General features: G+C 38.2%; 1 protein-coding gene across 1 annotated transcript in view; it reads left to right on the top strand.

Moving 5' to 3' along the window:
• DROSHA (drosha, ribonuclease type III) overlaps positions 1-25,064 on the top strand; it is a 154,771-nt gene that overhangs the window by 54,152 nt on the left and 75,555 nt on the right. The window contains exons 16-19 of the mRNA XM_011980812.1: positions 7,621-7,790; positions 12,055-12,179; positions 13,838-13,937; positions 16,083-16,190. Of these exons, the coding sequence (XP_011836202.1) occupies positions 7,621-7,790; positions 12,055-12,179; positions 13,838-13,937; positions 16,083-16,190 (503 nt within the window). The remainder of the gene's footprint in view (positions 1-7,620; positions 7,791-12,054; positions 12,180-13,837; positions 13,938-16,082; positions 16,191-25,064) is intronic.

Genomic DNA, 25,064 nt, shown 5'->3' with positions numbered 1-25,064 from the left:
TGTAGTATAGTTTGAAGTCAGGTAGCATGATGCCTCCAGCTTTGTTCTTTTGGCTTAGGACTGTCTTGGCAATGTGGGCTCTTTTTTGGTTCCATATGAACTTTAAAGTAGTTTTTTTTTTTTTAGGTTTTTAGAAATATATACTGTATATGAGTTCTTTGACAGATACATATATATATATGTATATATATATAGCCAATACCTTCTCTGCAGATTGCTTTTTGATCTTCTTAATGATGATTTTTGATGAATAGACATTCTTAATTTTTATGTAGTCCAATTTATAGATACATATTCCTTTGTGATTAGAGCTTTTTGTGTCATATTTATGAAATTTTCGCCTACGCTAAAGTCAAGATACTCACTTATATTTCTTAATTTTTAGAACTGTAATCAGTCTTGAATTTGTTTTCACAGTTGGTATGAGATATGGGTCAAAACTCAGTATTTTCAATGTGGGTATCCAATTGACCCAGCACCATTTATTGAAAAGAACAATTTCTTTCTTTAGAAAATGGAAGTGTTGCTTTTGCTTTTGATTGAATTGACTCTGTCTGTGTGTATGTGTGTGTATACAAACAGTGCAAAAGTATGTAAAGTAAAAACAGTGAACACTTCTTTCTGAACATGTGAAAATGAGTAAATGCTGTAAATGGCTTGATTTGTATTGTTTTAACTGCTGTGAGGAGAATTATACTTTTTTTCTTCAAGTGGAATACTAAATATGTTACACAACTTCCTTTTTTTTTTTAACTCAGATACTTCAGGCATTCTCTGTACTGTAAATGCTTTGCTTCATTCTTTGATACATACTTAGCATTTTATAGTATGGATAGACATTAATTTGTTCATAATTCCTATGGTGACGAATATTTTGGGGTTCTCCATTTTTCCCCATTTCATATAAATGCTTCAGAAATAGTCTATGTCTATCCTGTTGCATTTGTTTGTTTCTGTAAGGTAGAGTTCTAGAAGTGAAATTACATGTTAAGGTAGTATGCATATTTTAAATTAAGAATGATGTTGGCCAAGTTTTCTCTAGAAAGGACATACCAATTTGTAATTCTGACCAACAGTGTTCTTTCTGACCAACAGAAAGTACTCTTTTTCTATACACTTGCCAATACTGGATGTTATGAGTCTTTTTTTTTGAGACAGAGTCTGACTCTTATTGCCCAGGGTGGAGTGCAGTGGTGCCATCTCGGTTCACTGCAACCTCTGCCTCCCAGGTTCAAGCGATTCTCTTGCCTCAGCCTCCCAAGTTGCTGAGATTACAGGGACCTGCCACCATGCCTGGCTAATTTTTGCATTTTTAGTGAAGACAGGGTTTTGCCATGTTGGTCAGGCTGGTCTTGAAGTCCTGACCTCAGGTCTGCCCGTCTTGGCCTCCTGAAGTGCTGGGATTAAAGGCATGAGCCATTATACCTGGCCAGGATGTTACAAGTCTTTTACAGTTTAGTCCAAGCTTGTCCAACCTGCAACCCAGGGGCCACGTATGGCCCAGGACGGCTTTGAATATGGCCCATCACAAATTCATGAACTTTCTTAAAACATTATGAGTTTTTTTGCGATTTTTCTTTTTAATCTCATCAGCTGTCGTTAGTGTATTTTTTGTGTGACCCAAGACAATTCTTCCATTGTGGCCCAGGGAAGCTGAAAGATTGGACATTCCTGGTTTAGTCCATCTGATAAGCAAAAAGTCTGATGTTACTATTTGCATGTTTCTTGAACTTCTTTGAGAATGAGTAGCTTTCCACATTTTTCAGGTATTTTGTGGTCTTCTTATTCTTACTTGCTTTTTATTTATGTCGGTTTGTTATAATATCTAACTGAAAATTCGAGTTTTATAAGTCATCATCATATTTCTCTATTTCTTCAGTTTATCCATTTTGAAGATAGCTGTCCCAGTTGCTTTAAGCAATTTTAACTCAAAAGTAAGCTTGATAGTTTAAACCAAGGATTATTCAGTGCTGACCAGTTTACCAGAAACCAAATCATAGAGCAATCAGTTTATTGAGATTTAAAAATTTTTCTCAAAGTTTTGTTTCTTTCCTATCCAACTCTCTACCTTTGGCCGCAAAATAGTTGATATGAACTAGACTGAGTATAAGGTTTTATTCTGAGTGTAACTGGGGCAAAAGTAGGTCATAATTCAAGATAGTGAGATCACGCTTGGGGAAAGCCTACTCATTGCTTATATTACTGCCCTAGTAAAGCATTGCAAATCCTGAATCAGTTTTGCAAATTGACCGTCTAGAAAATTGATTCTTTGAAATTGCCCCATTTGGAGCAGTAGTTCTCAGGTGTGTCTGGCAGGGGGCCGGGAGGTGGGAGAGTATTGCAAAATTTCCAGGAGGCAAGTGTAGTTTGCAAAACCATCTATTAGTACCACAACTTAATATACATTTGGAAAATTTAGAAAAGACCTGTTAATACATGTTTTAGAAAATAAGATTATTAGGATGTCTCGGCGGGAATATCCAGAAGACACAGAAATGCAGTCATACAGTTACTGTCAGTGTAGAGAAAGGGGATAATATTTTTGTATTTCTTAAAGTTGAGCACTATATAGTTGAGAAATACTCTTATAGCAGCCATATACTTAATACAGATTCCCTAACAAATTATCCCCCTCCCCAAATAACCATATAAATAATCAAGCAATATAAACTGAGAGAATTGGGTCTCTAAGAAACAGTTTATAAAGTCTGTCAGTTCATTAATGACTGTCCAGATTCATTCCCTGAAACACAAACTCCAGTTCTTCCCGAATAATGAGCTGTTGTCACGGTTCCAGTCCCAGAGTTGGCGGAATTCCTGCTAACCTTAGCTTACCCGCTCTCATTTCTCATTTATATCATGTCCTATTTATTTCAGCCAACAAGATAAAAATTACTTCCTAGCCCTCAGTGACATGGCTCCATAAATCCCCAACATAAACAAGTGGCAAAGCAGACAAACCAAAAGAGCCAATTCATTAACATTAGTGAATTCATGGCAGCCTGAGTGCAAGTGGCCAAGTTATTAGTCTGCTTTAGAAAGTCATTCCACAAATGTTTATGGAGTGTCTTTTTGCCAGGCTGAGTGTGAGAGATACAGCTCATGCCCTGCGGGCTCTGGCAGGAGTCTCTAATTTATGGATCTCCTCCTACTTTTCCATGGAAATTGAACCCCAAAACCAGACAGGGAGCAGAGTCTCAGTCCCCCTTCCTTGAGATACCTTTCACCTCAGGTTATCTGCCCTGAGTTTCTACTTTTTTACAGTGGTAAATAAAATCTCTTTTAAGGCTTAGTTGCCATTTAAAATATTTAGCAGATTTCAACATGGATTTGTGGTTTCTCCTTCAGTGTTGTTAACTTTGCACCTGATGTGTGTATGTGCGTATTTTTAATTATGTCTAGTTTCTATGCTGCTATGTGACTCACTCCTGCCTCATCATTAGCGTTGCACCTAAATAAGAAGATGGATAACTGGCATTCATATAAGCACCTTGTGATCTTCTTTCTTTCTTTCTTTTTTTGATAGGGAGTCTCACTCTGTCACCCAGGCTGGAGTGCAGTGGCACAGTCTCGGCTTACAGCAACCTCTGCCTCCCAGGTTCAAGCGATTCTCCTGCCTCAGCCTCCTGGGTAGCTGGGATTACAGGAGTCCGCCACCATGACCGGCTGATTTTTGTATTTTTAGTAGAGACAGGGTTTTGCCATGTTGGCCAGGCTGCTCTTGAACTCCTGACCTTAGGTGATCCACCCACCTTGGCCTCCCAAAGTGCTGAGATTACAGGCGTGAGCCACCCCACCCAGCCAATGGCCTTATTTCTTAATCTAGTTATGCCTTTCCTAAATTGGACAGTATCTATGCTAATCATTTTCTACAGAATTGAAGCCTTTAAGGGAGTCTTGGTTTGTAGTCTTAAGTATTCCTCTCTCCCACTAGCTCTTTTAAAAGTCTTTTCACATTAAATTTGCTGTCCCCAGTCCATTTCCCTTTTATCTGAAGTGCCATGGAGTCAGGCAACTGTAAATGCATGCGTGGAGATTCTAGTGCTGTTTTATATACCTGGACCTGTGTATATTTACTCCCTCCATCATGCTCCTCTCCCCCCATGAAAATATGAATCTTTTTTCTAATCCTTACACAAAGCAACATTCTGCTCCTTCTTACGGTATTTTAGACCCCTATTGTGTCCTTAAAGTCCCTGGTACTCTTAAGTAATGTCACCAAGTATAGGCATTATAAGCCAAAAACTATTTTCCTCTTTCCTTAGTTCCTTGTGAACCTAGTTAGTGTGGTGATTCTTTCCAAGGTTCTCTAGGTTTCTTTTATTCCTGCTGTTCGGTGTGTATGCACGTGAAGTGTATAGGCAACGCATTCTGGCATTAGAATTTTCTCATCCACCTGTTCACCTCAGTCCCCTTAGAAGATTAGCGATTATCATGGACTCAGACTGAGAGACGGGTATTAGGGGTTTGCTGGGCTCCTTAGCAAAGAGAGGAACATTACTGATTGAGGAACACATGTCACATGCAGGTGGATTGGAATATGTTTGTATTATTTTATTTTATGTTTTGAGACAGGATCTTACTTTGTTCTCCAGGTTGGAGTGAAGTGGCACAGTCACGGCTCACTGCAGTCTCAACCTTCAGGGCTCAGGTGATCTTCCCACCTCAGCCTACTGAACAGATGGGACCACCGGCCCTTGCCACCATGCTGGCTAATTTTTGTATTTTTTGTAGAGAGAGGTTTTGCCGTGTTGCCCAGGCTGACCTTGAACTCCTGAGCTTAGGGCAGTCTGCTTGCCTCAGCCTCCCGAAGTGCTGGGATTACAGGCATGAGCCACCATGCCCAGCTGGAAATGTGTTTTGAGACAGACTCAGAGAAATATGTCCCTATCCATGTTTCTTCGTTTGAACTATACTAACAAAAACACTATAGGCTGGTGGCTTAGACAACAAACACTTATTTCTCACAGCCCTGGAGGCTGGTAGTCTGAGATCAGGGTGTCATTGTGGTTGGGTTGTTGGTAAAGGTCCTATTACTGCTTCACAGCCAGCCATCTTCTCATATCCTCACCTGGTGGATAAAAGAGAGAGGAAGCAAGCTCTTTCATGTTCCTTCTTATAAGGTCTCTAATCCCATTTATGAGGGCCTTACCCTCATGACCTAATTACCTCCAAAGGCCCCACCTCCTAATATCATTATACTGGGGGTTAAGATTTTAATATATGGCTGGGTGCCGTGGCTCACACCGTAATCCCAGCACCTTGGGAGGCTGAGGTGGGAGGGTCATTTGATCCCAGGAGTTGGAGAACAGCCTGGGCATCATAATTAGACCCTGTCTCTACAAAAAAATTTTAAAAGTAGCCAGGTATGGTGGGGTTCCAGCTACGTGGGATGCTGAGATGGGAGGATCGCCTGAGCCCAGGAGGTTGAGGCTGTGATGAGCCGTGATTGCGTCACTGAACTCCAGCCTGCGTGACAGAGACCCTGAATCAAAAAGAAAGAAAAAAAAGGATTTTAATATATGAAATTTGGGGAAACACAAACATTGAGTCCATAACACTATGCAAGTTTGCTTATTAATGATGACTTTTGTGTTTAAGGCGGTTGCTTTGTAATGAGGCATAAAAAAATGTCACTGCTGTGAATTAGTAGATAGAACATATCGTAATGTGGGTTGATGTATTTTGTGACTTTGTCATTTCTTGGACAATTATTTTATATTTTTAGAAGCACAGTGTCTTTAGAACTTTGATTGAGAGAACTTTATTTTCCGAGTGTTATCTACAAAGATTCCTTTAGGAACCATTGTGATCTATCATTATTAGCCTATATGCTTCTTGAGCGCCTAGAGCTTGTGGCATTTTTTTCCCTAATGGTGCTGACATGGGACCACTCAGTGCCTGGCACATATGGTGAAAAACATGCTCCCATCTCAGAGTCAACTCCAGAGCTCTCAATGAGCTGTAAAGCTTTGTAAGATCTGACTTCCCTGCTGCCTCTCTCACATTCTTCTCACTTCACATCATCCACATGGCTTCTTAGCAGTTTCTGGGCACAACAGTTCCACTCCACCTTAGGGCATTTGCTCTTTCTTCTCCTCTTCCAGACTGTTGCATGGTAGCTTCCCTTGCTCCTTTCAAGTTTTGCCTACATGAAACCTCTCAGAAGATTCCTTTCCTAACCATCCTTTTAGATACAACTCTAGTTCCTTGCCCTGTTTGATTCTTCTTTGTAGCACTCATCTCAACCCGATCTTTTATGTAGCTCTTTTTTATTGTCTCTTTCTACTGCAGTGTAAGCTTCAGGAAGGCAAGGCTTTGACTGTTTTCATCATTCCTGTGTTCTCAGGGCCTAGAACAGTGGCTGTTACGTAAAAGTCACTCAATAAATATTTGTTGAATGAATGAGTATTTGGATGAATGAGTGAATGCATGCCTACATATATAGTGGCCGTAGAACAACAATGTGGTCTAGTTCCAGGGTAACATCTCAGTTGGAGGAACACAGCTGACATAGAGATGTTGATACCTACTCTCTTTTCTCTCAGACGTGCAGTCTTGTTTAAGTTCTTAGCCCACAGCAATTCGCATTAAAATTGTTTAGTGCCTCAGACTCGAACTGGGTACACTAATTCCTCTGACCAAGGAGGACACTGTCTTTTGTGCCATTCCTTTGCTGCCATCTTGTGTTCTTGGTCCCTTTCTTTTTCCCTGAAGTGTTTGGTCCTGTACTACTGTTAATAGCATATCTCATGACCTGGGAGAGGGTAACGATTGTCCTCTTCAGGGCTCTTGTCCTTTGTTTGGGTGGGAGTAGGCAAAGAAAAGAGGTATCAAATGGTTGCCCATGTTGGTCCAGAAGTTAAGTCCAAAGAGAAGGCGGAAGCCTCTGACCCCACATTAATGCCCAAATGAAGTGGATGTCTTTGGTTCATTAAGTACTAGATTAATTGGCTTTTTCCAAGGTACTTGAATGATGCCCTTTGTTATTTTTATCCCCTGTACTTGGTGCTATATGCTTCTGTAGGCCTCAGAACACTTGGTATTTTTTCCATGTACTAACCCCATAATGATCTTCCATGATATTAGCACAGGCTCTGTTCATCATGGCAGGTGCAGCACATTAGCACCAAAAAATTAGACCATAATGCAACAATAGCTTATTGAAGACATTCATAAATATCTCACAAAAGCTTAGAATTTCCTTAAGATGGTAACATCACTTCTAAAGAGCTTTCATCTGTTACCTCAGAAAGAATGATAAAATATTTAAGACATAACATGGTTCTGTATATTATAAACTATGGTTCTTTATGTTAGGTGGTTTTAAATTTATTTAGATAGGCACCTTTTTTATATTCATACCTCACAAATGGAGCCTTTTATCATTTATAATGTTGTTGTTGCCAATTTAGTAAATGAGATGCTTTATGAGCACAGTTCATCAGTGAAACAAATGGCTTTCATATTATTTGGCACCTGGTTAAACAGTGTAAATTTTACATTACCTTTTTGTACGTGCTCTTTTTCCTCCGTTGTCTTGTTTTTTCCTTATTCAGTTGTTGATTTGCTGTAAGTTGAGTAGCCTTATTTTTCCCCTTCTGTCCACTCCCACCCAAGATGGAGGAAAGGAAGTGCTGTCCATGCACCAGATTCTCCTGTACTTGTTAAGGTGCAGCAAAGCCCTGGTGCCCGAGGAGGAGATTGCCAATATGCTTCAGTGGGAGGAGCTGGAGTGGCAGAAATATGCAGAAGAATGCAAAGGCATGATTGTTACCAACCCTGGGACGGTATGTTCTGGTATCTGTATATTCAGAGGCTGGAGTACCTTCTTTTCCAGATCTGAATGTTTCATGAAAACAGTAACGGCACATTTTAAAAGTTTTAGGTACTCACTGCTTCTTGTCCTTGGATAATTTTTTCTATAAACATAAATAAGAAAATATTACTAAATTAGGTGAATTACTAAATTTTTTATAATTCTACTGCATTATAAGCTTCAGAAAGGCAAGGCTTTGGCTGTTTCCATCATTGCTGTGTTCTCAGGTCCTAGAACAGTGGCTGTTACATAAAAGGCACTCAATAAATATTTGTTGCATGAATGAATATTTGGATGAATGAGTGAATGCATGCCTGTGTATATAGTGGCCATAGAACAGTAATGTGGTTATTATAAATTATAATAAAAATTTATAAAAATTTTATTATAAATTAATAAAAAATTACAAAATTTTTTATAATTACTAAATTCACCTAATTTAGTAAATTTATTCTATCTGAAGATAGGTACATTTTTAAGGCTTTTGATGCATGTTGCAGATTGCTTTCCAGAAGGGCTGTAAAATTTGTATTCTGGGAGCGTATGAGAGCAACCATATCTTCATGCTGGTTATACTAAGGGGATTTGATGGGGGTGGGGTGGGGCGGGAAACTACTTAGTTCAGTTTTGTATTTATTTTGATTTCTAAATGTTTATTGTCCATTCATGTTTTCTTTTGATACTTGCCTATTAATATCCTTTGTCTGAACCTTTTTGTAGTATTCTTTTTTATTGATCCTTCACCATAATTATTATAAATATTTTCCATTTCTTTGGGTGCTAATTTTTTTGTTTTAAAATTAACTTTTAATGTTCAATTTTAGAAGTAAAAAATGTAAATATTAAAAGGAGATAATGAAAAGAAAACTAGTTCTTATATAAAGACATAACATTTTCTTTATATGAGACAATTTTTTTCCTTCTAAAATAGTGTTACTGTTTCATAAAATAGTTACATATTGGCATAAGGATAAAATTTTATAGAAATGGAGAATTAAAATTTTCCATGAAAATAAATGGAATAATCTATTTAACAAAGCTGTTGTTTTCTAAAAAGCTGCCAATTGCTTAATAGCTTTGATTCATAAACTAAAAACTCTTGGATCAACTTTTTGTAGCATGACAGTAACATCTGCACAAACAAAATGTTGCTATTTGCAAATAAAACATTCTGGCTAGTATGGATTCTTTTAAACAAATCCAGAAAGTAAAGTTGTTTAATAAAAATATGTTTAAACATAAAACTTGTTTAAAACCAAAAATTCATATAATTTTTACTGTTATACTGTTAAGCTACATAATTATTAACTTTAAAAGAAATATGGAAGTAATAACATTCTCAGAGTAAGACTGTGAATTCTATTTTTATTCTTAAAACAGTTGTATATATTGATATTCCCTCTGTCATTTTTCATGCTGAGTCAGAGGATGGGGTGATGGTGGTGGGAGATGTCCAGTTTCAGCTGGGTGATTCCACTTAGAGAGTTCCATGTTCTGTGGTAGACACTGCGGGAGCACGTTCACCCTGGGCTTCCTTCCATGGTATAGTTACGTTTTCCTGAAATCTAGAATCAGCTGGAGAGTTTAAAAAAAAACTTAAGGATACCCTGGCTTAAGGATATACCTACCCTATATGCTCCAGGCAGTGAGGTCTAGTTTTCTGTAGTTAAAAAAAAATCCTCAAACAGTTTGATTTTCTCGTCGCTTGTTTTTGAGCCAGTGACCTAGATGAAGTTTATGATCACCATGATCATCATTCAACTAATTTGTTGAGGGTCTATTATATGAGCCAGGTGCTAGGGACGTTATATATTAGGTTGTTATATACCTAAGGTATATATACCTGAAGGTATATTACAAGTAATGGGAGAAACCGCAACTACTTTTGCATCAAACTAATGTATGATGCTTGCCCAGGTGAAAACCCAAAGACCACTAACATATGAAGGGAGTCTTTGATGAGTGGTTGAGCCTATGGACCCATCAGGAAAGACTCTCATTTTAGGAGAGATCACTGGGATAGGCTTGCCGCGGGTGCTTCCTAAACAGTAAGATCTCTGAGGAATTGAGAAATTGTAGAAATTATTGGCATGATTAACCGTTAATACTTGAGATGCTGTAAAGCCAGTATTAAAAACATGAAGTCAGACCTAGTCAGTATGAAAGATTTATATTGGAAGTTTTGGTGTCAGGCTTAGGAATGTGTTGAAGTTAATTATTTTATAGTATTTATCTAAAGATATGCTTAAAGGAGGAAAAAAAAAAATCTGAGAACTCAGTATTATGAAAATATCCTACTGAGAAGTATGCAAGTTACTCATACGACAAGGGAGACACCACACTACGTTTCATCCTCTGTAGGACTTGCTTTGAAAGATTGCTTAATGGCAAGAACATTGGAAAATTTATTAAATTTTTCAAGCCATTATGGTCACACTAAATACTTTATTGCTACAGAACTTAAAATAATTAATCTTCCAAGGAATACTTTTGTCATTAGTGAGAATGTTTTTTATTCTTACACAAAGATGGTATAATAAATGTTATAGGGTATGGCCAAAGTCTAGAATATATTTCATTTCCTGCTCCCCCAACCCCTGCCATAAATTTAGAGATACTATACATATTTTAAATCACTGTTTCCTCTGTTGGTACCATGGCATGGTGTTTAAAATCACAGAAACATGAATAATTCAATAGCATTCTATTCCACAGTTCCCCTTCTAAAAATGTATCCTGCTGTTTTGTTGTACAAAATAATGAAAGCAATTCTTTGACCTAGCACATTGCTACTGTTGATGGGCATTTAATTAATTTTATATTAGGTTACATGTGAATAAAATATTTTCGATTTTCAAATTTTGAGAGCAGAGACCAACTTTCAAGAAGCTAGTGAAATTTTGATTATTAAATGACACTTAAAAAGTTTAAGGTTTTTTTTTTTTTTTGAGACAGAGTCTCACTCTGTTGCCCAGGCTGGAGTGCAGTGGCGCAATCGCAGCTCACCACAACCTCAACCTCTGCCTCCTGGGTTCAAGTGCTTCTCCTGCCTCAGCCTCCTGAGTAGCTGGGATTACAGGTGTGCGCCACTATGCCCGACTAATTTTTGTATTTTTAGTAGAGACAGGGTTTCACTGTGTTGGCCAGGCTGGTCTTGAACTCCTGACCTCATGATCCACCTGCCTTGGCCTCCCAAAGGTTTGAGTGTTTTAAGTAATGTGGATGAATTCACCCAAGTTTATCCCCTTTGTCACCTTGTTGAATATTTGTCAGATGGCTGGCTGGTGTCACAGTTGCAGGTAGAGTGACCAGCTTGTCCCAGTTGCTGAGAGATTTCCTGATTTTAGCATTGAAATTCCTCTGTCCCAGAGAAACCAGGCAGCCACCCAGACTCTAGTTGTTGGGCATTGTTGTGGGACAGAATGAAGATTATTGGCCTCTGTGTGAATCAGTTTTACAGCCTCAGCCTCCAAAGCAACTGAGCCACAGACTCGACGGTGTGCTAGTAAAAATTGAGTCTCTAATTGAGACTGTCCTGAGAGATGATTATAAGGAGGTTGCTGAAACCTATTCTCTGTGATTTTACCATCTTTTCATAAATTTAAGCTTTCAAGATGAAAGCCATTTCACAAATGATCCAGAAGGAATGAGCCATTCACTTCTTCCTTTATTAGACATGAAGAAAAAAATTTGAGGCTCTCTGTTAAAATACACAAATGTCCTACATGGACATAATAAGAGAAGCTTAACTATTTGGCCTTTGCACCACTGTACTATCTAACTTAAAGATGTAGAATTAAAGGAATACATAAGATCCACTGAGAAAAAGTGGGGGGAAAAACTTAAATAGAGGCAATCCTGAAATGTGAAATGAAAGCAGAACAGGCTCTGCCTGTGATGTGGAATCCTTCCCCTGTGCCTTCGGAGAGGTTAAGGAAAACTTATATCTGACTAGGTGTCCTTTTAAAAGTTTAATTTTTAAAGGTTTCTATGTGGACTGCAAAAAAGGACAAAATCATTGTTCATTATGCCAAATGGCATAGGCTCATTTACAGGGATGACATTATAGTTTTTAGATAGTAGAGCTGCTGTAATTAAAGGGTTTTAAATGACCTTTTCCCTTTGGGGACAAGGCTTTCCTAGAAAAAAGTCCAATTTATTCCTTCCCTACTTAGGTTAAAGTCAATACATAAAGACTTCTTATGGGAATAAATGGTTTTGATTTTTCTCTCTAGAAACCAAGCTCTGTCCGTATCGATCAACTGGATCGTGAACAGTTCAACCCTGATGTGATTACTTTTCCGATTATCGTCCACTTTGGGATACGCCCTGCACAGTTGAGTTATGCAGGAGACCCACAGTAAGATATTTCTCAGTGTTTGTCTTAGCCAATTTCACCTTCTACTAACAGCTGAATTAGCAGAGAAATACCCTGTAGTGGATGTTTCCTTTTCAAAAATTAAGACCTGAAATGAGCCATGCTTCCAGTTTAGATTACCCAAATGAAACAATTTTGGTAGCTCCTGAAGAATTATTTTCTCTACATATTTGAGTGCAAGAAACTATTATTCAACAGAATATTTTTGGCAAACTTGATCAACATAAGTCCTTGTATGTTTTTAAACTTTAAGGAACTTTTTCTTTATTCATCCTTATAATAATAATTATTATTTTTTATTTTTTCAGTGCCCTCTAGAGGAAAGTAGCACATATTGGTTCCTAGCACTGCCGAATTTATGCAGAGTTCTCTTTTTGGGGGCATCTTAAGAGTTCAAGATCACATGCAAAGTCAAGGTTGTGTTGGAAGTAGGAGCCGTGACTTCTGACTCTTAGAATTGATGTAACTTTCCACATTTTGATTTTTCCAACTGGCATGTTAGTGTTGTCTGGGAGAAGATTCAGGATGTGTGGGAATGGAGATATTACCATTAGATTCTTTGGGACTGTTTGGATTTCCTACCTTGCTAAATACACAAACAGCTTCCTGACTTAATTTTTTTTTTTAAAAAAAGGATTCATAGTGGGAGAAAAGGGCATGGGAGATTTTCAATTCATAAATACAGTTCTGGCTGACATATATTAGAAGAGGCTAAAGGGTTTTGTTCTTTTTTTTCCCCCTTTGGATAAAAGTATGAAGCAGTGAACCAGGCACTGTGTAAGTACTTCTTTCTTTCCTCCATTCTTTTAAAAAAAAAAAAAAAAAAGTTTTCAAAAAAGGAGAGGCCCAGCTAAGGCCAAGAAAGGAGCAGTTTTAATACGACAGAAAATCTTTGGAAAATCCCTTCTTGTTAGAAAAATGTTAGTAGAATGTGATGAGGCTCTCGTGGACTCTCAGATGGCAGGACTGTGAATTGATAAAGGACTGCATATTCGCTTCATTTCCAGGACGCTTTGACAGTATCCTTTACACTGGTCTAGGTTATAACTTATTTGGCTACAATAAATATGCTTATATTGTCATGGTAAATACAAATTGGTATACACCATTAGTCTTTTACCCTTTCCAGTAGAAAAATGGATATAGCTATGTAGCTTGGGTTTTGGCACAAATGGAGTTCTCTATTCTAATACTCTTCAACTCTTATATTTGGTATAAGTAGTTCAGCAACTGACAGGTTCCCTATTAAAGCAGGGGTCTGTCAATAAATATCAGAAAGTATATATTTAAATAAAATCTGTTATTTTCAAGAGGTAACAGTGAGAAACAGGATGATTCCATTGGTTGAGGTGTTTTTGTGTCTTTGGAATTCTTTCCAGAGATTCATTCATATAGTCACACCTCATTTCCAACCAAAATAAGCAATAATCAACTTAATCACCAGGTTCCAGTTGACTTTTGTCCATCCCGACTCTCAACCTCAAAGTCATAACCTTCCTTAGAATGACAGCTTTCTGCCATTAAGAATAATCAAAAGAATGTAATGTATGATTTGAAGAGGCCTCTTAAAATAACCGAGTTTGTTGCACTTTAGATTTACCTTCTGTTTACCTGAGATGTTTGCCTGTCCTTTTCCTTAGGTACCAAAAACTGTGGAAGAGTTATGTGAAACTTCGCCACCTCCTAGCAAATAGTCCCAAAGTCAAACAAACTGATAAACAGAAGCTGGCACAGAGGGAGGTCTGTATCAAACTCCATTCCTAGGTGATTAATGATGATGTGGTTCAGGTGTATTTCACGATTGTTGTATCACACTGTACTTCTGGTACAAGATGGAAAAATATGTTTAAAAAAAAAATTATGCTTTACCCTCCTCCCCACATTATTATACCAATTGATTTAAAGAAATCTTTTAGTATTTAAGGGAGCCTTTTTATCCCTGTATTAGTCTGTTTTGCATTCCTCTAAAGGAATACCTGAGACTCGGTAATTTATAAAGAAAAGAGGTTTATTTGGTGCACGTTTCTGCAGGCTGTGCAAGAAGTGTGGCACCAGCATCTGCTTGGCTTCTGGGTTGTCCTCAGGATGCTTTTAGTCATGGTAGAAGGTGGATGGGGAGCAGGCACATCATATGACAGAAGAGGGAGCAAGAGAGGGAGGAGGGAGGTCCCAGACTCTCTTTAACAAGCAGATCTCACATAACTCATTACCATGGGGAAGGCACCAAGCTATTCATGAGGGATCCACCCATGATGCAAAAACCTCCCACCAGGTCCCATCTCTCACATTAGGTATCATATTTCAATGTGAAATTTGGAGGTGCCAAAACATCCTATCTATATCAGCTCCTAAAATGCCAGTTTCTTAATGGATTATTACCATTGGGAATCAAACATATCTTTTATAGATATTAAAGCTTAAATTTGATGAATCAGCCTTTTATCTTTAATTTGGTTGCACATTATACAACATTGGGCCTTACTCAGATTTCTTGGTCTTAAAGTTGGAAAAGATTGTCTTCCATTGGTCTGCCAGTTTAGCATGGTAAACTTATTTTGTAAGGTTTCATATCCCAAATTCCATATTTCCTTACTAATGGGTAGTAGTATCCCTGTAATCCAGGATAACTTATGTTTTAGTTTTAATTACAAGAAAAAATGGTTTCAGTATCAACATAGATTTTTGTCTCAGAAGTTTTGTTCTGCTGGGGTTGTGTAAGAGCAAAGCTTTGAAGGTGGAAAAAGTGTTTGAATTCTGGCTTTGTCACTTACTGTGATTTAAGCCAGTCAGCCTGTTTATAAAGGAGGGAACTAAGGTTGAGAGGCTGACTGAAATGTTCCTCCTTTGGTGCACTCAACAAAAAAGGTAGTTCCACGAACTTCTGAAATACGCCGTTTAACGGGCCTCTTGTGGTATTTGACCTGTAAAAGGAACTTAATCAATAGTGGGGGTAGGGGGTGGTTCCTGTTGTTATGAATTCCTATGAGATTTTGATTCAATTACATGCATACAAATATACAATTATTTTTACAATTATTCGAAGGACCGTGAAAGGGAAGAGTTAGTTCCTGATCATGTCTCACAGGTGACATTTTGGATCGTAGTCTTTTTTTATATAAAATATGCCCTTACAGCAAGGGTTTTTATAAGGGATTTGCAAGTTAGAAGGCAACTGTTAGAATTATGTGGGTTTCAGGTTAATTTGCTGATTGTGTGGCCGGGCGCGGTGGCTCATGCCTGTAATCCCAGCACTTTGGGAGGCCGAGGTGGGCAGATCACGAGGTCAGGAGATCGAGACCATCCTGGCGAACACGGTGAAACCCCGTCTCTACTAAAAATACAAAAAATTAGCTGGGCGTGGTGCCGGGCGCCTGTAGTCCCAGCTACTCGGGAGGCTGAGGCAGGAGAATGGCGTGAACCTGGGAGGTGGAGGTTGCAGTGAGCTGAGATCGCGCCACTGCACTCCAGCCTGGGCGAGAGAGCCAGACTTTGTCTCAAAAAAAAAGAATTTACTGATTGTCTTTCTTAGATGTAAATACTTAACATGAGGCATGATAAAAATTTTACATGCTGATTTCAAATCCCAAACCATATTTTGCTTCCTTTATCAATGAAAGGGCATATTTTTTTCAAAAATACCAGAATGGTAGATTTGGTTTAGATTTTTTCTTATCTAGTTGCCAAGAAATCTGGGCTGCGTTATACCCCAAGCTCTGAGCATTCTAGCCTCCATTTTAAAGAAAATACTGTAATTTTGTATGAAGAGGTTTGAGTATCTGAATGTAAGGGTAGTAGTAAATGAATCCAACTTATTTTCTAATGCTTGATGTTTGGCTTACTATTGCTATATAGCAGTTGTGTTACTCATAATGAATTGTTTTCTAGGAAGCACTCCAAAAAATACGGCAGAAGAACACAATGAGACGAGAAGTAACAGTGGAGCTAAGTAGCCAAGGATTCTGGAAAACTGGCATCCGTTCTGATGTCTGTCAGGTGGGGACACTTCTGAGTACACAGTTATGCCCATACTTTTCTTCCTTTAACACAAATCTGGTACTGAGGGTTTCTTAATTGAGAATGTTCTGTAGAAAATACTACCTTGAGGCTAAATGGAATACCAACTATAAATTGTTTTCTATTATTTGGATTTTGTTTTCATTGTCTGTTTTGACGCTGGTATGTGTGTGTATGTTGTGCTTGTAGGTACTGGGGCGGGGAGAAGCTTACTTAGTAGTGTTCAGTTCAGTCTCTTCTCTTTGGATGAAGGTAAGTCTGTCCTCATGCATCTGCTCATGCATCTGCCTGTTTGCAGCATATGTATAGGTGCTTGTACAAAAGAGATAATCCAGCAGCCCTACAAGCAGACTCCTGAAGTGTATGTTTTCTAGACCGATGACTCAAATTTATGTTGCAATTTATATTGCAGAGAACTGAAGGCATTAATGAACAGAATCAGTGTATACTTCATATTTGAACCAAATGATAATATATTTTCTTTGGGTGAACTCAATAGAATAACATTTCTGCCATATGTAACTGACTGACTAATAAGCATTTTTGTTTTTCCTATGGGTGGAATTTATATGTGATTAAAGATCCCCCAAACCAGCACATTCTGTTTTTTCACTTGATTCTTTTGTCACAATTGATATTGGATGAAGTCCATGAGAATTACAGTAAAGGAAATGAGTACACAGGCTACGGTCAGGTAATGCAGTTTGCTGTATTCATCCTTTTGGAAGAATACCTCCAGGCTTCCATTTATTTGTTTCGATGGTAGCATGTGTTACTGTAAGTTCAAGCAGCTTACTCTTAGCTTCCTCTTAGTGTTCATTTCATCATAATGAATTTTTAAAAAAATCAGTTTGGCATTTAATTATTATATTGACTAGCAGAGTTTAAAAGTATTGCTACACAATTTACTAAGTGATATCCAAAGCTAACTATTTTTGCATTAAGATGAACTGCTATTGGTGTAATATTGCCAGATATTTTCAGGGTAATCATCTACAGTGGTAACCAGCTGTTTTCATCAGGTCCACAGTTATTTTACCAATTGACAAATATCTTATGACTGTCAGTACTTTTAGATGAATATTTTACTTCCATTGATTCTCTCTCAGGGCCATTTGAAGCTGTATCACCCGATTTTTCTATTTGTCAGTGTTTCCCCAAAACCAACGTAATGTCATCCTAAGGTAGACATCATCAGAACAGTGAGCAGAATCCTAGACAGTTTGCTCCACATTTGATGATCTCAGTGATAAATCAGAGTTGATTATCTAAGAGATCATAAAATTGTTGAGCATTAAGAACTAGACGGTACCTTCCAGACCTTCTAGTTAGTACTTTTGAACTTGTGTTTTTGGTTAACTTCAAAGTATTTTTTTTCATACAAAACCCTTTTAGAGCCATTATTTGTAAAAAGATAAAGAGTAACTGCCTGATTGACTAGTGGGAGATGGGAGTGGAGAGAGTATCCTGTTTTACTTGATTTCTCCCCCACCTCCTGTAGCAGTCCCTAAGGCCACTGAATACAGTATCTTTTTCTTTTTCTGAAGCTTTGAGCCTTTTTTTTTTCTTTTTGTAAAGCAAACAAGAGTGCTGAATTATCTGTTGCAGTACAGTTTTGTATTCTTCAGCTATATCACAAATGTCTTCCTCTACCCTCAGCTAGATGAGAAACAGCTGGAGGAGTAAGTGATCTTGTCTCTTGCTGTGTGATATGCTATATTCTGTTTCGAGGTTGGTAGGTAAAAGGACTCAGTCAGTTTCCTTGCCTAACTGGTGGAAGAAAAGGGATCCTGATTAAACCCCTGCGAAGGTGAATGCTTTATGATCTAATAATCATTCCTCCCTCTGTAGAACTCTCACTCTTCCAGAGAGAACTGCCATCTGTTTAGAAGCCATGCTTCCATTCTCTGGTCCTCCGAATGGAAGTCTTTTTCAGATTTTGATAAAATTACCCTCATATGTAAATGACTTGATTAAAAAAATGTGAATTGTTGCCTATAAGTTCATATACTGAATACAGAAGGAATTGCTTTATGGTTTGAAAAGAAATATGTCTGCATATAAATAAATGAAAATGAGCCAGCAGGCTACCTGAGAAGTCCATAGAAGTGGAAGAGAAAGAAATCTTACACAGTGGCAACATGGGGGCTGAGAGTGAACTATTAAAACCAAAAAACCTTGTGCTTTGGTGAAATAGTTCCTTACACACCAAAATCAAATTATCCTGAAGGCATTCTGTAGCTCTCAAGGTGAGATGAACAGTTGAAGTATCTGTTTATTTTGACATATTAAATATTATTTCACCATCAGTGAATATTCTTGGGGTTGTGAAAGTAAATTGTTACCTGCATTGGGCTTAAAACATCAACATATGGAAATTTGGAGGTGTTCATCAACTCATTCATGACACGGGAGCAACCTAGTTCAAACTTTAAATACCAAAAAACAAAAACAAAAACAAAAAAACCCTACAGTAAAGTTTAGGGGAAGATACCAAAAGTAAACTAGTGTAGTTGACTTTTGGCTCAAAATAAGTATTTTTGCAATGAATATTTTCATTGCATTTATTTACACCTTTCCTTGTTCTGTAATTGTTTTGAAGTGGTAACTCTTTTTATGAATATGGGAATTAATAAAGCACTGACTCTGCAAGCCATGGGCTCCATGGTGAAGCCTTCAGTGCTAGTAATTTGAAACTCCCTTGACTCTTCTCACTGAGCTTTCTCTTAGTCGGTCCTATTGCATATTAACGGTCAGAAAGTCTTCCTTTCTACTGATACATCTTACAGAAAACCTTTGACAAGTAGAGAACCTCTGGGTACATTTTAACTAAGAGTTTTTGCCACAGATGATACGTTAGCTCTTCCTGGAATTTTTATGTTTTAAAATTCTCAGGTATTTTACATGCATCACACAAAGGTTCTGAACAGTTGCCCTTAAATTATTGATGTTTGCCATACATTTTGTTTGAATTTTTTTAACCTTGAAATTCCTTCAGTGAACAATGAAGGCAGCAAAGCCATTCCCCCTAGTTTTCTTGTAAAGAAATCAGACAAAATGTTTTATCATGTAGCATTAATGACCAAACATCTGAATATATTTTAGAAGCCATTTTAGTCATATTTTTAGGATAGGGTCTTTTTGCATCCTTAATAAATGTTTAGTCCAGTGCAGGTTTGTCTAGTCACAAGTCATATATGTTAACATTTTTTATTGTTTATTTGGCCTTTGTTCTTAATGTAAAGATTTTGATGATGTTTAATAAAACCTGTGATTTTTTGAGAAAGGGACCAAGAGTGTTTTTGTTGTTTTTTTACAAGTGGAATTGGCTGTGGCTTACAATGATATTTAATTTCTTATATTAGAATAAATGTTTTCTTTTGGTGTGTTTTCCTCACATAAGCTGGTGGCATATCGTAATGCAGTTTAACACCTCCAAAATAAAAACATTTAGTATTTTTGGTAATAAAGAATAAAAATCTAATTGACTGGGAAATAGCAGTTAAGTGAATTTATACATCGAATACTTTGAATAATTTTATGATTATTCAAAGTCTTTGAACAGATAGGCTCATACTTAATTTTTAGAAGAAAGGATTTATCTAAAATCCTTGGTAGTTTTTCTCTGTATTCAGTAGTTCATTGATAGAGAACCTACTGTTTTTTAGTAATAATTGCTAGTGGGTTGCTAGTAAAAGCCTTGAGATGCTATCTGGTGGCTGCAGGAGTTGGAAACCATTGCGATAAATCTGAGATGGAGTGACCTCAGTACCAGCATCTCCCTCTGGAAGTACATTTCCCCAACCAGAGAAGTTACCAAGGATTGTTAGGAGATTAGAAAATTCTATCTGGTGCCCCAGCCAGTGTTAAGAGGATTGAAAACCTAGGAGTAGGTGCTATAACTTGTAATTAAATGTGAACCGAATATGGACCTGTCACTATGTTTGTAGATAAATCATTGAATAATTTTTTCTGTGTTGCTGCTTGTTAGAGTGAATTCTGGGTAATGTGGAAGAAAAAGGAATCAAAACCTGAATCTGAGTCTAAAAAATTCAGCATAATGACTCAGAAGAGGAAGAAAAGCAACATGCTGCAATAGGACCTGCATTTTTTAAGAAAAGGGTTTCACACACTGAGGTTAAATTGGTATGTTCTGTAGAGGGAGGCGCCTGGACCCTGTGCTATACTGAGAAGGTGGTCCATGGAAATCAGTAAACTAACTCGGAAGACATGAAAAAAGGAGCAAAGAATTTACACCATCACAGTCACATCACCAGTAGGAGACTCATGCCAAATGCGGGGACACTGTAACTTCTTAAGGAAAAGAAAGGAAGCACAGGTGCCTGGAGAACTGTTGGCCTTTGAGGAAAGCTGAGTCGTGGTGGTTGGTATTTGTATTGAGTGGACAGAGAGCTGTATTTGGACTAATTAATGAATGTGCTGTTTTCCTAGAGTGGCCATCTGGAATGGGATGGAAGGCTGCCATGCATTATCAAACTATCTGATTCTCTTGCTCAATGATTTGTCAAGGAATGACTCAACAGTGAAAAGTAACATCTCTAGGGATTCACAGACTTTGGACAGCAAGTTGAAGGATGTATTTTCTAAATTAGATCTTGTAGCAGAGGGAAGGAGGAATGTCTGAGGGCAATGGCTTCATAGTTATTGTTAACAAAGGAATTTTGATTTTTAGTCTGTATGAGATACTTGATTTTTTAATTGGAGCATAGTGCTGCTTGTGAAGAAAGGAAAGATTTGTTTAAAGACTAACTGACCTGATAGAGAATTTTTTTTTTAAGAGATGGGAGTCTTGCTGTGTTGCCCCGGCTGGAATGCAGTGGCTATTCACAGGTGCAATAGTAGTGCACTCTGGCCTTGTTGCCTTGGACTCCTGGGCTTAAGCAGTCCTTCTGCTTCAGCCTCCTATAGCGGGAACTACAGGTGCATGTCACCTCGTCTGGCTAGTATTATATTTTATTAGGAGTAATTTAAAACATACAAGATGAAAGAGAAAAGTATAATGAACTCCGTAAACTATCACTTAACTTTGACTGTTATCAAAAGCATTTCTGTAATATCATCAAATACCTAGTCAATGTTTGCATTTTTCTCGTCTATTAAATTTATTTTAGTCCGTTTAAATTTGGGTCCACGTGAGATCTATACATTGTGATTAGTTGATGTTGTTTAAGTCTCTTTAATCTGTAGGTTCTCATTCCATTTCTCCTTTTTTTCCCTTGCAAACATCTGTTGCTGAAGAAATTGGGTTATGTGTCCTATAGAGTTCCTACAGTGTAGTCTGAATTTTGCTGATTGCAACTTTCTGGTGTCATTTACCAGGTACTTCTGCCCCTTGTGTTTCCTATAAATTGGTAGTTGGATCTAAAACTGCACTGTCCAGTACCATTGGTTGCATGTGGCTATTTAAATTTAAATAAATTAAGTGAAATTAAAAATTCTGCCTCTCAGTTACTCTCACCACACTTTGAGTGCTCAGTAGACATATGTGGCTACTGCCCATTACAACAGCACAGATAATAGGATATTTCCATCATCATAGAGTGCTCTGTTGAATAGCACTGACCAAATTTAAGTTCAGTTTTTTTGCAAGATATTTTCACAGGTAGTGGTGAGGACTCTCTTTATTTGTATGTGACATTATCAGTCATCGATGGATCGTTTACTTAGACCCAGTAATTAATTAAGGTCTGCCAAAATGATATTCTAATTCTGTCTTTCTTCATTTATTACTTAAAATACTTTTAAAAAAGGATCTTTTCCTCATCAACTATTTGATTACCCTGAGATACAGATCCTGTGGGACAGCACCAAAAATTACTCGTTTGATTTATTCCATAAAGCACAACTAGTAGTCCCAGATTAACAATTTAACAGCACCACCACCAATATGGTGATGCAAAATAGTTGCTTGTTTGTTTGGGAGGACAGATGGTCTTTGACTTACAATGGGGTTACATCCCAGTAAACCTGGAGTAAGTTGAAAATATCATAAGTTGAATTTTCAGTTTATGATTGGTTTATTGGGACATAGCCTATCATAAGTCGAGGAGCATACTGAATTAATATTGCTTACATGTCATTGTAAAGTCAAAAATTTTTAAGTCTTACCATTGTAAGTTGGGGACTGACTGTTCTTTTTTGTCTTTGATTATCTATAGCTGTATCTCACTGGAGATTTACACTCAGTTTTCTGTATCTCGTGGTTATGCCACAAACTGGATACACAGAATTCATTTGTTTCATTTTACTTTTGATTTTAAGGGTTCCATTGACTGACCAATTGATTGAGTCAGGGTCTTGCTGTGTCACCTAGGCTGGAGTACAGTGGCACTGCGATCATGGCTCACTACAGCCTTGAACTTCTAGGCTCAACACATCCTCCCACCTCAGCCTCCCTAGTAGCTGGGACCACAGGTGTGTGCCAACACGCCTGGCTAATTTTTCTATTTTTTGTAGAGACGGGGTCTTGCTTTGTTGCCCAGGCTGGTCTCAAACTCCTAGGTTCAAGTGATCCTCTTGCCTCAGCCTCCCAAAGTGCTGCAATTACAGTCATGAGCCACAGTGCCTGGCCTAGATTCCTTTTAAAAATTAAAGATTGTTTTATAATTATGTAAAATGTTCGCATGACTCTGCAGTCAGATTTACAGAGTCAAGTGTATTTTTTTTTTAAGTCTAACTGCTATCTCTGTTCCTTGTATCGTTCTCTTGCCACCCACCCCCGATAGGTAACTGTCTTTTAAAAATGGCTTGTGGCCGGGCACGGTGGCTCACGCCTGTAATCCCAACACTTTGGGAGGCCGAGGCAGGTGGATCACGAGGTCAGGAGATAGAGACCATCCTGGCTAACACGGTGAAACCCTGTCTCTACTAAAAATACAAAAAAAAAAAAAATTAGCCGGGTGTGGTGGCGGGAGCCTGTAGTCCCAGCTACTCGGGAGGCTGAGGCAGGAGAATGGTGTGAACCTGGGAGGCAGAGGTTGCAGTGAGCCGAGATTGTGCCACTGCACTCCAGCCTGGGCGACAGACCAAGAGTCCGTCTCAAAAAAAAAAAGAAATGACTTGATCTGGCTGCACATGAGGTGGCTCACTCCTGTAATCCCAGCATTTTGGGAGGCGGAGGCAGGCAGATCACCTGAGGTCAGGAGTTTGAGACCAGCTTGGCCAACATGGTGAAACCCTATCTCTACTGAAAATACAAAAAATTAGCCAGGAGTGGTGGTGTGTGCCTATGGTCCCAGCTACCTGGGAGACTGAGGCAGGAAAATAGCTTGAACCCAGGAGACAGAGGTTGCAATGGGGCAAGATCACGCCACTGCACTCCAGCCTGGGAAACAGAGTGAGACTCCATCAAAAAAAAAAAAGGCTTAATTTTTTATTTTTATATAAGCAAATATATATGTATTTTTGTTTGTTTTCCTCTTTCTTGTATGAATGGTGATATCTTAAACACACTTTTCTCTACTGAGATTTTGTTCACTTAACAATGTGTCTGGACCAGGTGTGATGGCTCAGACCATCAATTCCAGTGCTTCCTCCAGTGCAGGAGGATTGCAAACTTAGCCAGGTGTGGTGGTGCACACCTGTTGTCCTAGCCACTCAGGAGGCTGATGTGGAAGGATCACTTGAGCCCAGGAGTTTGGGGCTGCAGTGAGCTATGATTGTACCACTGTACTCCAGCATGGGTGACAGAGTGAAACCCCATCTCTAAAAAACAAAACAAAACAACAGTAACAACAACAACAATAACAACAAACCGTGTGTCTGGGAGGTCACTCCGTAGCAATGTATAAAGCTTATTGATATGTTCGGCTTTCTGTCTGTAAAACTGGTTTATGTTAGTGGGTACTATGAAATCCATTATATTGGCTTTGTTTTTTTCCTTTTTATATCCTTTGTATTCAGGAAGACTTGTATTTTTATTCTAATGGTTACCTTTATACTGACAGCTTTATAGTATAATTACATTTCTCCCTTACCTCTCTTTCTTTCTGTGTGTATGTGTATGTGTATGTGTGTATCTTGTTGTCTTTTAGTAAAAGTAGCTTCTCTCTGCTTCTTCCCATAATCCTGTCTCTCACCTGGCATCTAATTTGAAGTGATATCCTTTTGTTGCAAGTTAATAAGGCAGGCAGCAACCTCATCCTACTCTTTATATATTTCTTATTCTCCCTTGTTTTCTGATGGTTGTACTAATCAGTGTTAGAATGTTTAATTATTTCTTATATTGACTCCTTTGTGATTATCTACCAATAAAAATATATTTACAAGTAATCATCAGATCATATGTCATTGTCAATCTCCCACCTCCCTTTTCTCATTTGTCTGAAGCTCATTTTCTAAACCATTCCTCAAGAAGGCCTTATAGAAACAGTGGTCCTTGAGTTTCTGCATGTTCCTCACAGTTTGACTGTGGTCTTTATTTTAACGGTTAGTTTGGCTGGATATAAAATCTGTGGATCACATTTTCTTTCTTTAATATTTTAAATACATTCTCATTGTTTTCTGGCATGAAACATAGCTGTCAAAAGTGTGGTAACAATATGGTCAGGTATAGGTACTCACGACTGTAATCCCAGCACTTTGGGAGGCCAAGGCAAGTGCATCACCTGAGCTCAGGAGTTTGAGACCAGCCTGGGCAACATGGCGAAACCCCGGCTCTACAAAAAATTAGCTGGGTGTGGTGGTGCACACCTGTGGTCTCAGCTACTTGGGAGGCTGAGGTGGGAGGATCACTTGAGCCTGGGAGATGGAGGTTGCAGTGAGCCGAGATCATGCCACTGTACTCCAAACTGGGTAACAGAGTGAGAACCCATCTCAAAAAAAAAAAAAAAA

Source organism: Mandrillus leucophaeus, unplaced genomic scaffold (genome assembly GCF_000951045.1).
Source record: "Mandrillus leucophaeus isolate KB7577 unplaced genomic scaffold, Mleu.le_1.0 Scaffold218, whole genome shotgun sequence".
NCBI classification, from domain to species: domain Eukaryota; kingdom Metazoa; phylum Chordata; class Mammalia; order Primates; family Cercopithecidae; genus Mandrillus; species Mandrillus leucophaeus.
The sequence above is the reverse complement of the archived record's forward strand: the minus strand, read 5'-3'. Positions and strand labels throughout refer to the sequence as shown.